At 40.4% G+C, this 13,256-nt stretch overlaps 1 protein-coding gene across 1 annotated transcript in view; it reads left to right on the top strand.

Annotated features, from left to right (window-relative positions):
• The first annotated feature begins 393 nt into the window (after nt 1–393).
• The window catches only part of PLEKHG4B (pleckstrin homology domain containing, family G (with RhoGef domain) member 4B), a 14,301-nt gene continuing 1,438 nt past the window's right edge, over nt 394–13,256 (top strand). Inside the window, 9 exon segments of the mRNA XM_010577132.1 lie at nt 394–480; nt 482–632; nt 8,839–8,923; nt 9,040–9,265; nt 9,836–9,854; nt 9,857–10,005; nt 10,825–10,846; nt 10,849–10,923; nt 10,926–11,032. Of these exon segments, the coding sequence (XP_010575434.1) occupies nt 394–480; nt 482–632; nt 8,839–8,923; nt 9,040–9,265; nt 9,836–9,854; nt 9,857–10,005; nt 10,825–10,846; nt 10,849–10,923; nt 10,926–11,032 (921 nt within the window).

Genomic DNA, 13,256 nt, shown 5'->3' with positions numbered 1-13,256 from the left:
TTATCATCCCAGAAATTTAGTTCTGTTTCCCATTTTAAATGCAAGAACGAAATAAATTCACTTTTTTGTATGCAGTAATGGGGTCTTTGACATGGAATGGTATCCTTAGCCACATTGAAGCATTTTGCTTTCTTCCTTTTTTTTGATAATTAGTTTTCATAAGACCAACTTCAGTCCTCTGTTTCGTCTGTGAAAAACACCTGCATTTAGGTAGATCATAAAGTTGTAACTGACAGAGAAAAGAACTCTTAGGTGGCTAAGCAGGTGATTTTTCATCAGATATGTGTAGAGGTGAAGAAAGTGTGCAAGCAGGAAGAGTTCATTGTTTACACCTTGTAATAACCTGTCAGTGCTTTAAAACAATTGTCTTTCAGCAATAAAGTACAGCTTATAATGGATGAGATGATCACAACAGAAAGGGGGTATGTTAGATCCTTAGGATATATCATCAACAACTATTTTCCGGAAATAGAAAAAAAATTATTTACCTCGGGGTTTGTGAGAGAAGAAGAGCATTATCTTTGGGAACCTCGAGAAACTCACCGATTTCCGCAGCCAACGCTTTCTGAAAGAGCCGGAGCACTGCAGAGATTTCCCACTCTCTGTCAGCCACCGCTTTCTCAAACACCTAGGTCTCATTATCAAAGGAGGATGTGTTCTTCTCGTCTGACATTTTGAGTTAACGACAGCTTCTGTTGCCTGCTGTGTCATCTGAATTGCAAGTCTCAACCTGTGACAAATTCATGCTGTTGTCCATCAGTCTGTGTTACCTCTAGGGTCCTGTGCCTGCCAATTATTTTAAAGCTACCTGGCCAACGTGTTTAAATCCCATAATGCGTTAGCGACGAAGTAATCTGCCTTCCGTATTTCCGATTTCAGGAAATTTCAGGGGCCAGCTGAAGGAACAGGGGAGCAAGCGTGACGTTACTAAGGCCGGCAGGACGAGCGTGTCACCAGCCAGGGCCCGGCCCGGAGCATCCAGGCAAGGGAGGAGGGCAGGCCCAGGGATGGCGGCCCGTGTCAGTCAAGGGCCCAGACCGTCAGGCTCTCCATAGAGGGAGTCAGGTCCAGACCTGGCCAGGAGGTCGGGGTCCCGATCGACAGGGGTGGAGGCACAAAGGCGTGTGGAGGCACGCCTGTGCGGCAGGGAGGGAGCCAGGGCCCAAAATGGAGCCTGGAGGGAGCCGCCGGGCCCACGGGCGGACGGTGTGGTAGAGCTTCAGGCGAGGCTGGTCAGGGCAATGGGGGCCCGCCAGCGCACTCAGGGCCCTGACACCGAGTTCTTGTTCTTTTTGTGAAATGGAGTATATAATGGTGCAACGTTTTCTGCCACGTGCTGGTGTTTGGAGCCTAGCTGAGAACTACGAGCCTAGCAGGCTGTTTAGGCAGGGCTGCAAAGAGCAGGGTGTTGGACTCGATGATCGTTACGGGTCCCTTCCAACTCGAGATGTTCTATCCCTCTGTGAACTTACTAAATGTAACTTCTGACCACGGTTACTTGTTCCTAACGGACAAAGCATCACATAGCTGGGGACTTTTTTATGCATCTGCTCTGGATGTCCGCTAAATGCAATAGATTTTAAGTTGGAAAAGAGTGGGAGGTATGATACGGGTATGGTTTTTATATATACAGTTTTAAGACTGAAGCTGGTCTTACAGCCTACCTATGATTTGGGCATATTTGGTAAATGGTTCTTTCTCCATCTTCCTCTCAGCTTAATTCGTGCTTAAGCACAAGAACGTTTTTCAGAAAATGAAAGCCGATTCAAAGGTACTTGGAGAAAGTAAAACCAGATACTAAATATTTTGCTGTTTTAAATATCGTGTCACTCCTTTTTTTTCTTCTTCCTGACTTTGTCTTGCTATGGAGCAAAAAAGGGGATCATGAGAGTTATAACGCTATTTTAAACAGGTATGCAAATCTGAATAGGAATTGCCTGCATACTTGAATCAGAGCCAGGTATAAATGGCATAAATAGGAACATGGATTAGACTAAATTCCGTTCCATAGCCTCATATTTATCTGTCCAGTGGTAGCTATATATTCAATTTTCTGCATGAAAGAAGACTTTAACAACCAGTGTTGCAATTATGTGCAGAAAGAAAGATAGGACTGGTTACATTATTCTGATAGGTGGATTTATTCCTCCTCTCTCCCTAAATTTGCATTTACATGTTAATAGTACTGTATTGGGCTCACATGGCAACATTTTGGTATTGGGGGAGGTGTGCTGCAGGGATGGCCTCTGTGAGAAGAGACCAGGAGCTGTCCCCATGTTGGACAGAGCCTGTTCCAGCCAGGTCCAAGATGGACCCGCTGCTGGCCAAAGCTGAGCCCATCAGCAGCGTTGGTGGTGCCTCTCTGTTAAAATATTTAAGAAAGGGTAAAACCACTGTGCAGCAGCTGTGAGAAAGAGGAGTGAGAAAAAGTATGAGAAACAACCCTGCAGACCCCAAGGTCAGTGCAGAAGGAGGGGAGGAGATGCTTCAGGTGCCGGAGCAGAGATTCCCCTGCAGCCCGTGGTAATGAAGACCACAGTGAGGCAGGCTGTCGTCCTGCAGCCCAAGGAGCTCCACGGTGGAGCAGATCTCCACCTGCAGCCTGGGGATGACCCCACGCTGGAGCAGGGGGATGTGCCCTAAAGAAAGCTGCAGCCCATGGAGAGCCCACAGAGGAGCAATCTCCTGGCAGGAACTGTGGCCTGTGGGGCACCCACGCTGGATCAGTCTTTTCCTGAATGACTACCAGTGTGGAAAAGACCCACACTGGTGCAGTTCTTGAAGAACTGCAGCCCATGGAGAGCCCATGCTAGAAGAGTTTGTGAAGGACTGTATCCCATGGAGGGACCCCATGCTGGAGCAGGGGAAAAGTGTGAGGAAGAAGAGACAAACTGTTACGGGCTGACCACAACCCTCCATTCCCCATCCTCCCCTGTGTCACTCAAGGTCAGAAGAGCTAGAAGTCAGGAACGAAGGAGTGAAGTGGAGCCTCGGAAGAAGGAGTGGGTGGGGGAAGGTGTTTTTAGTTTTGTCTTTATTTCTCACCATCCTACTCTATTTTTAATTGGCAATAAATTAAATTCATTTTCCCCAAGCCAAGTCTGTTTTGACCATGATGGTACTTAGTTAGTGATGTCCCTGTCTTTATCTCAGCCCACAAGCTTTTTCATCTTATTTTCTGCCCCTTGTCCTGTTGAGGAGAGGGAGTGAGAGGGCAGCCAGCCAAGAGCCAAGATTAACCCACCACAAGTACACTTTCTTAAAGTTAGCTATACTTACAAATCAATTAAATAATTATGCTTAGAGAATCCTGAGAAAGTGAGCACTTAAATTCAGAACATTACAGTTATGATACTGTCTCCCAAGAATGATGTCTCCCAAGAATGATGTCTCCCAAGTCTCCTCCTAGCTCTGTCAGTGAGCTGTACAATGCTCCTGTTAACCACAGAAAGGTCAGAAGGGGCCTCTTGGGGTCATCTGCTTCAACGCCACAACTGGCTTCTTTATCAGCCAGTAATACAGATAGCATCTAGGTTAATGCCTGTGACTTCATCAGTCATTTGCTAAGCATTTGAGTCATTTGCTAAGCATTTGAGTCATTTGCTAAGCATTTCCTAAACGTTTGACTGTGTAACAAAGCACGTACAGAGATCCTTGAATTTGGAGTCTATTTTACAAGTACTTTCAGGCTGTAAGAGTTAGGAAGAATGAATTCTTCAGCATTTGTTTGTTAGGGTAGGCACAGCTGGAATTTGTGAGACCCTTACAAGGTTAGACAGACTGCTGAAGCTGGATAGTTTTTCATATAGAAATGCCTGGCTAAGGACTTAAGGGCTGGTCTACTTGCTGTTTGCTTTTACAGTGTTTTGACTGTGGTAGGAGCATAAAGGTCTTGTTTTCCTTAGCTGTGTGTTTGAGCTTTGCAAGATAGTTTCTGGAAATGAGTTTTTTATGAAGATAAATTATTTTCATGTCATTACAAAGACCAACTGGAAAATGTAAAAGCCACCTCATCTCATATAACAACATTTTCTTGCCAGATTGCAGCTTTCTAGACTGTCATTTCAGTGGGTCACACAAATCTGAAAATGAAAGCATGGAATCATGCAATCATAGAACATTTTAGATTGGAAGGGACCTCTGAGGGTCCTAGATCAACGTTCTCCTCAGAGGAGGGCAAATCTCAAAGCTAGATCGTGTTGCACAGGGCTCTGTCTAGTCAAGGTTTGAAAATGTCTAGTGATGCGCATTACACAATAAACGGAAATTTATATGCATCTTTACCAAAAATGTGATCTTGGGGTTCTATTTTATTTTTCTTGTGTAAATAGTTGCTCACCTTCTTATGTCATTAAAATGGTCTTGGATTAAACCTAGTGACTTCAGGTTGCATGTTTAGGGTTTTTTTTCCCCTTTTCTTTCTGAATCTACTTTACTTTTTGTTTCCTCTAGCATGTTTTGAAGTTATTGTCTGCCATTATATGCCTGTATTCAGATGGCATTATGTGAAAGAGCATAATGAGGCTGTAGATAAAAACAAGGCATCAACTTTTATGTGATATCGTATTTGGTTTGTCCAAATAAATCTGCATAAGTACTGTTAGGGAAAAGAACAGCCTAGTAACTGAGACTGTATTTGTTTTGAAATAAGTAGATGGTATGAAAAATGAAACTTTGTTTGTTTGAATTATCTCATCTGGAAATTCAGTTATTACTTCATTTTTCTCATGGTGACTAGGCCAGAAAAACATCTAATTGTTTTGCTTCTGATATCAGGATGCCTTGAAGGCCATGTGCAAAACTGAAAAACTCTTGTGGTGAACTGACAAAGAAGTGGGTTTCAGTTTCTAGTTCTTCTTCTACATCTTCAGTGTATGATGCAGAGGAAGAGAATTGGAATAGTCTTTCGTCAAGCTGTTTGGAAAAATCACTGTTGTGCCTCTTTCTGAGATATCAATCCTGAAATTATCCTTAATGGTGTACTTATTCCTATATGTCACCTGGAAGCATAATCACACCTTTTCTAGATGATCTGAAGGAAAAGGCACATTCTATTTATGACAGAATCTGGAGGAACTGTGAATGAACTGTGGTAGCTGGTTTCAGCCCACTGTAATATTTACAGCAGGTATGCTAGTTTGCATGGCAAGCATTTGCTGACTTCCCAAAAGCACTTTCAAGAAGTCGGTGTTCATTTGCATTAAAGGCTCATGCTTTGGATACTTTATTTCAGTATTTTGCATACAGTGCTTTTTCTCACTTCCAGCTTGGACTAAAGAACAAAATTATTTTAGCTCTTAGTACAATTATGGTTATTCTGTTAGGAAGAAGAGCTGGTTGTTTGCCTACTAGCTATATGAATGTTCTGAAACAGCCAGTTTGACTTTTCAAGCTGAAATCTTAAGGTTTTCCTTTGCAGAAGACAGTTAACTTTGAGTTGTATGTGCTTAAGATTGAACAGTGCCAACACTTTTCTTTTTCAGGAGAACGATACAGGCAAGAATTTAGTGATTTCTCCGAAAACATTTCCTGCCTTGACAACTCTCTCCTATCTACACATCTCACACCCAATTTTTTTTTTTTTTTTTTTTAAAGAAAGTGGATCGAAGCAAAAACTGTTACTGCCAAATCTGCAGAAGCTGGCACTGAACCCACGTAAAGGCTTTTAATGGCCTCTTTTGTGATGTCACGAATTCGCATTCGCTCTGTTGCTACAAGATAATGTTACAATCTGTAGCACCTTCTGAAGTAACTGAGTGGTTGGGTGTTACAGCTTCAGTTGGTGAAGGAACCAGGCCCTTTGACCAAGAAGATGGAGTTGTAGGTACTGTTCACAACCCTGCTATTTGAGAGCATCATGTTTGGGTAGTTTGGAGCCTCTCATTACACTGCATTTGCCACCAAAAGAAAAACACACGATCCTTCCTCTTTCCACACTTTGTGCCTCTTTCTAATCATCTAGTACCAGTGCTTCTAAGACTGGCAACAAGCCAAGTTTTTCTCCTTATAATATTAAACACAGGAGAGAATTCTCAATTAAAGGTTTGGCTTCAACCCACTTTATGTAAATGGTGAGTTTAAGTGGTTTTTTTTAAGTGACAAAGTTGCTGTGATGTGGCTATGGTTGTCTCTCTAGCTTTATTTTCGGCCTGTTTGATTTTTCCTCTGAAATATGCACTCCATTGCTTTCTCCAGTATGTCTGGACTACTACCTTGATGTCTGAAAAAGTTAATAGGTTTCTGCTGACCAGAAGGTATCAGTTTTGGTGAGATTCTTGACTAGGAGGCTTCTCACAGCTGAGGTGAACTCTACGACTGCTTTGCACAGAAGTGAGGGGGATTCAGACTGTTTTATAAAATGTTGAAGAATGTTTTTATTCTGAAAAACAAACTGCAGATCCTTCAAATGTGCTGCAAGGTCAAGTTTTCCTTCTGCAATGAGTTCTAATTTTTCTTTGGACTTTTGTGTCTTCTGGAGTAATCTTCTTAAGGATAAGATATATATGAGATAATGGTGGTCAAGTCAGAGCTAAAGCAGCTAACTCCTGGATACCTCCAAGATAAAGTAAAAGTGATTTCAAGTCCTTGACTCCTCTTGTCTCCAGAGGAGTGAGATAAATTCATTTTTTTCATTTTGGCTTATGCAAAAGATATTCAAGCATCTCCAACAAAAATGTTTGACAGTTTTTAACAATCACTCAAACATTCTGTGAGCACAGGGGAAGCAAGAAAGGCAGATGGTGAGACTTCATCAGGCATAGGAAACTGCTAAGGTCTTCTCAATTTGATGACATGAGCAATGTCACTCTTGTCCTGCCTTCTTATTTTTCGACGGTTTGTAACACTGTTTTCCCCATATCCTTCCTTGGCTCATGCTTGGTAAGTAGCTATGAGGAGAGTTGTTCTATGCCTCTTCTCAGTTTTTCTGCTTGTGACAGGAGGAATGTCAGTGTCTGCATAGGATGGTTGATTTCAGGCAATGTGTTGTGGTGAGTATAAGCAGTGACTACTTCATAACACTGCTGGTCTTCAGACCTGACCTCTGGATGGCTTTCCCAGAGAACTTGTTGTTTGGTGAGTGCCAGGAGAGGGAACCAGAATAGGCTTTCTGCTGCATGACATTTCCAAATTGTATCTTCCCACCTACCTACTGTGATCAAGTTTTTTTCAACTATTGCAGACAGTCATGTCTCACTACTCAGCAAGTCTCTAAGCAGAGAGTGAACAGTCATTTATCCTGGGATCAGGAGTGGGGTAATGCTTTCTGCCCTTAAAGTGGCTAAAATGTGCCCTGTCATAGGAGCGATTTCCTGAAGCTGCCTACAGGACTGTCAGTCTAGAGAATGCTTCTTGTATTGGGACTATTATGGAAAAAATGCTTGAATTTTGGCCTTGAAGCAATCTGTTCCCAGCTCAGATAAGCCATGATATTTTCTCATTAGACGATTTCATTAGCATTAATAGTTGGTATGTTCTTCTGCTAGAATGACAAAATAGGGGTCAGGGAGACAAGAATATAATCCTTTAGTGTAATTGGGAGCAATGGAAAGGTTTTCTCTGATGACGTGAGCGAGTAAAAATGCTTATGCAGGAGCTAATCATCACAGGTCAGAACCAGTTTTAAAAATAAATTTCTCTTTAATTATTCTTAGAAAATCTGGATTTAAAAAACAACAAAAAATTATTTCTGAGTGGGGAGGTAAGATTTTTGCTTTACCTTTTCATGATGTTTTTCTCCTTCAGCTGTTTCTTAATGGGAGGAAGGAGAAATGAATTATACATAGGAAGTTAGAGATCTGAAAGATGCCAAAAAATGTTGTGCTTTTTATTTGAAAAGGACTATAATCCTTTGCTTTGATTTTTTCATGATTGTATTCTCTAATCAAGTAGCTATGCTTCAGTCTTGCAAATACCTTTAGGACACAACGGTGTCAGCTGGATTCACAATAGATGAAAAACAGATGATGGAAGATAATAAACTGTTTGTGTTTGTCTCTTGAAAGCAAACCCTTCTTGCTGTATTTCATTGCTGAGGTTGTTTTACAAAAGGAGGATCTGTTTATTTACCTTTGGATGATATGTTTGAACATTTTTAGTTTAAAGGTAGGAAGATACTCATGTGTTTCCCAAGATGGGGGGGACAAACATTTCAAACGTTTTTTTCATTCAATGTTCTAAGCAGATGACGAGAGAGTTTCCCATGATCCTGCTGGATGTTGGGCAAGCTGTCTCTTTTTCTCTCTTATTCTTTCTCCTTTCTAGGGAGCTTAAAAGAGCCTTCTGTTAAAGTTTAGTAGCCCTTAATTTGGGCATGATCCCATCTTCTCTCCGGGGGACTACTGTGCAGGGAAGTGTCTGTGTTTCTGTCTGTGCTGCATTCAGGTTGCTAATGCTATGAGACATTAGCCCATTCTCATATGAATTTTCTGTACTCATATATTAAAGAAATTAGATCAGGTAGATAGGAAGTTAGTACTCTTTTAAGAGTAACCATGCTGGTTAAGAATTTTGATATTGTATTAGCTTTTGATCTGAAAAAATGAAATACCTATGACTGCAACTGCCTGGTTTTACAGACTGTTGGATCTGGAAAGGTTGATGCCTATAGAAAATTAAGTTCCCTACATATGTAGTCCTTGGTTGTCCTGCTAATGTCTGGCTGGATAAAACATCAGTACAGCTACAGTTTAGAAACAACGTCCCTAAATCCATATGCAGACAATTTTTTTTTTTTTTTTTTTTTGCTTCTTCTAACTGAAATAAATCAAATGGTAGAAAGGAATTGATTAGGAGAGAAGTAGCAAGGACTAACAGCATCTTCTCTGTTTTTTTAGCAAGAACAGATTGGCATGTATGCGTTGTACTGCACGAACAAGCCACAATCAGACGCCTTGCTACCCAGCCATGGAAATGCCTTCTTTAAAGTAATTACAGTCTAGTTCCTCACTTCATGTAAATTGTGTGATCATTACTTGTTGATTTTATAGTTGTTTGGGGAACATAGCTTAGCAGCACTTACCTATTTCTGCTAGTTCTGCCAAATAAGCAACAGAAGCTGGGTGCTAATATGGATTTGGCCTCCTATTTGTTGAAGCCCACTCAAAGAATGAGCAAGTATGCACTTTTACTGAAGGATATGATCAAGGAGTGCACAAAAGCCCAGGAGCAGAAACTCAGTGATCTGAGGACTGCTGAGGAGATGGTGAAATTCCAGCTACGGCATGGAAACGACCTGCTTGCTATGGATGCTATTCAAGGATGTGATGTAAACATTTCTCCACCGCTACTTTGCCTTTCACTTGACTTTCCTGCCATGGTTTATCTCCAAAATAGCATGTCACCAAGAGAAACAGAAAGGAGTGCTTTAACACCTATGATTTGTCTTGCTCTGGAGCTTGTAAGACTTAGTTATGGAACAAAATCCTGGAGTGCCCAGTGCTCTTCACCATAATCTCGAAAACAGTGTGTAGGGGGAAGCTATGCCTATCCTAAAATGCTTCTGCTTGTAGGACATGTGTGCAGCAGAGGGCCTAGACATGCTGTTTGGCTCTGGAATTGCATGTGAGCATGATGAAGAGATACCTGAACCTTTCAGTTATCTGATAGATCTGAAAGTGGTTCCAGCAGATTCACTTTGCTCTGTTTTTAATCAGCAGTACACATGCAGCTGTGCACCGAGAGTAACATGTTCTCAAAATGTTATGCCATGTTTCCCTGTAGCTTAGCTTACTTTCAGCTCTGAGTAGACATACTCTCCCCTCCTCCTTCCTTAGACATGATGAAATCAATGCAGCCTTCTCTTATCTGTCAGAACTTTGTCATTTTCTCTCAACAGGTTAATTTGAAAGACCAAGGGAACTGCAATGTCAGGATGATTTTATTGTTTGCTGTGGAAGAAAGAAGTATTTGAGGTATGTGTTCCTCTTTGAAGATCTTACCTTGCTTAGCGAAACAAGAAAGATTAATGGGGGATATGACATCTATATGTACAAACAGTCATTCAAGGTAAATTAAATCCTGTTGTCCTATTAGGAAAATTATATAATGTTCAATGCTCCTTTCTCAGTAGCCTGCCCTGAACAGGAATGTGCTCTCTTTAGCACTGTTGGGAGAATGAACCAGCATCTAGCTGTAAATTACACTACAAATTATTTTTTACTATTATTTTCTAGGGAAAAGATTTTAAGCTGTTTTTTTCAAAGTTTGGAGAGGGTCTGAAAAAGCAAAATATGGATATTCTGTTTTGCTATGTCGTAAGTGCGTAAGAAACACAAAATGCTTAAGAGTCTTACCATTTGGACAACAAGGGGTGAATATATGAAGTTCTAATTTGCAGTCACTTCGATTGAGAATACAGCCATGTCCACTGTTGTTTCTGGATAGCCGAAATACTGATACATATGCTTAATTTAAGTGCATGTTTAAACTGCTGTAGCCCTAGAATTAGAACCATAACCGGAGTTCACATTGCACATGCGATGACAGCTGGTGTGTCTTCAACTGGTATAAGCTGAATAGTGATTCAACTACTACCTCCTATGTTATAGACTCAGTTTAACTGAATTCACTTCAATCCTCTGATCGTTAGAGGATGCATGCTATCTTCTAGCAGCAACACTGCTGTGTCCCTGCACTCTTTAGAAGGAAATCATACAAGACAGACACAAACTGCTGACTCTTGTGAAAACAAGGCTCCCGCTGGAAGCACTTGCAGGTTCATAACCAAGAAATCAAGATGCTGAACTCTCTCAGTTAAGATGTATGACATGTAGAAATTAGTTTGCTTTGTTTGTAGTAAACAGCAAATCATTTTGTATCTTTCAGACAGCACAGAGTGGAATGACAGAGATGTTGGAGATAGTGGTCTGAGGTTTGAAATCTGGTTTCAAAGGAGAAGATCATCCCAGGACACGTACATCCTTCAGCAAACTCAGCAGAAATTAAAATTCCATGGACTAATATCATAGCAAAGTTTCTTTGGAGACAGGCTCTAAGGAATCAAGGTATGCAGTCTATAAAGATGTTTCAGTTGGTAATTTCTTGTTCTGGGCAGGCAGGCTGACCCCTACCAGAGTGAAATAGATCTTACGCATCTTAAGCCAATAGAAATCTTCAGGTTAAGCAAGACACACTGGAAAACAGCAAGTGTGTAAAGGAGAAGATTAGTACTTCCACACGAACGAGTGATGCTTGTTAAGGAATTTGGTTGTATGTGTGTTATATGCAAGCTGCAGGACCATAAATTGATCTGTTATCTTTTATTTGGTTCTATGTTGTCTGATGAAGATTTATTTTGGAGAGAAAATGTATGGGCTGGCAAAAGTCAGGGAAGTACCTGAACTTCAGACATATGTGAGGGCTTGTTCTTTCCTGGTGTTGGTGATCTCAGAGATGAAAGGGAGAGACTTCCCCCTGTTAGCTGAAAGACAGAGATTTTAAATACCAGTTTTGAGAGTGAGATTAGACAAGATAACCATGCTGGTTTAGCACTTCCTTCCCTGGAAAGGAAAAGGGAGCCTCAGTGGTCTGCTATAGCTTCTCCTTCACTCTCCTGCCACCCTCCACATGTTAGTATTGCTGCTTATCTGACCCCTCAGTAAATCAGTACTTCTTTGATTCACAGACTAATTTTCTGTTGGTTTAGCCACATTGTGAGATGTCACCATGATTTTAGAAATAAACACCCTCTTATTTTCATTCTCCCTCTATAGTATTGGTGATCCTGTCTGTTCTGCAGTCATGCATACTGTCTATTAGAAAAAAATAAGGCAAAAATCAAACTTTAAAAATTCAGCCTATTCTCTTCTTCTCCCTTAAACACAAAAGCCTTAAACAGGGAAATGGGACACAAAATGTTTCTGGAGTTTTAAGCCTTCTCTATAAGGAATAAGAAAGTGTATAACATTTCTGGAAATAAACTGTTAATTAGCAGTTAAATGTTTCACTTAGGAAAAGAAGGATATTTAAGAAGTGATCTGAAGGTGCTGAAACTTGCTGGACAAATACCTCTCTGAAAATAGCCAAGGGCAATATTTAGTTTATATTAGTCGTCTCATCTTATCAGCACAGCATGTCTTCATAAATGTTACACATCAAGCAGGGTTTCATGATCCTTGTTCTCTAGGCACATTATTCTCTAGGGTTTTTTAATTAATTGTTATATTAAGGATGATCACTTAGAAATCTCTGTAGAATCCTAAGATTCTTCCTTTTTAGAAGCCTTAACAGAAGACTCCTTTAAGTTCCCTGGAAAGGTGAGTGTAGAAAGGGAAATTGTAGAATGCTACAAAGTTTTCTAAGTGATTGTAAAAGCTTTGCATCATATTTTAGCCAATTAATTTTTGTTAGCCTGTGTCCTGTCGTTTAAAACTGAAAGTCACTACTTATTGTAACTAACTTGCCTATTCCACATTTTTAAAATGATCACATCTGTTTTCACCACTACAGGTTGTCACTGCTTTATCTGACTAATTTGCAACTTCTTTTCTGATCTGTCAATAAAGCAGATGCAAAGACGTTTTTGTGCATGCTGACTGAAACCAAAGCAGTAACTGTATACCTTTCGGTGACCTGTGTTACAGCATCCATGTACAGTGAAGGTGACCATAAAATTAATGCTGAAAAATATTTTTTAGATTCCTCCAGGTTATTTTGAAGATAAGTTAAGATTTATTTTTAAATTTAACCATTTCTGAACCAGACCCCACTGAAAAATATTTGCTAAATGCTGCAGGTTCAAGAATAGAATCTTGCAAATATACCATCTTTCTTAGATGAGAATTTTCTGTACCTTGTTTGCTTCTGAAGGGTATAACACAAAATGTAAATTGAAGGAGCAGAAGAAAGGGTGAAGATAGGTGCAAGAAGATTCACTAAAGCCAGTACAGAAACATGTAAAAATAATGAAAGCATAGCAGTTTCTGTTTTGTTTTTCCATTTCACTTTGCTGTTCTGCTGGCAGCTGACTTTAAAATTCTTTGTTCACAAAAAGAGAAAAAATTCCAGAGAGAAAACAACAATAAACTTGAAACTGCAGTGAAAGAAGTAAATATATTCAAAGAGATATTGTATAGATATGTTGCTAATGCTGGTGCCTCTTTCTTTTCTTCCTTCTGTCCTGTGAAAATTTTTAGCTACAGGACAAATCGGGTATATCCTTCTAAGTTCTGGTAGTATGGGGTATTACCTTACAGCTTTGCTGAATCTAGTACTGTTTTTCTGTAGGTCTCCACCACCTCACAGTGGATATACATGCT

Source organism: Haliaeetus leucocephalus, unplaced genomic scaffold, assembly GCF_000737465.1.
Source record: "Haliaeetus leucocephalus isolate CR32 unplaced genomic scaffold, Haliaeetus_leucocephalus-4.0 Scaffold41, whole genome shotgun sequence".
Lineage (NCBI taxonomy): Eukaryota > Metazoa > Chordata > Aves > Accipitriformes > Accipitridae > Haliaeetus > Haliaeetus leucocephalus.
This window is presented reverse-complemented; position numbering and strand designations above follow the sequence as displayed.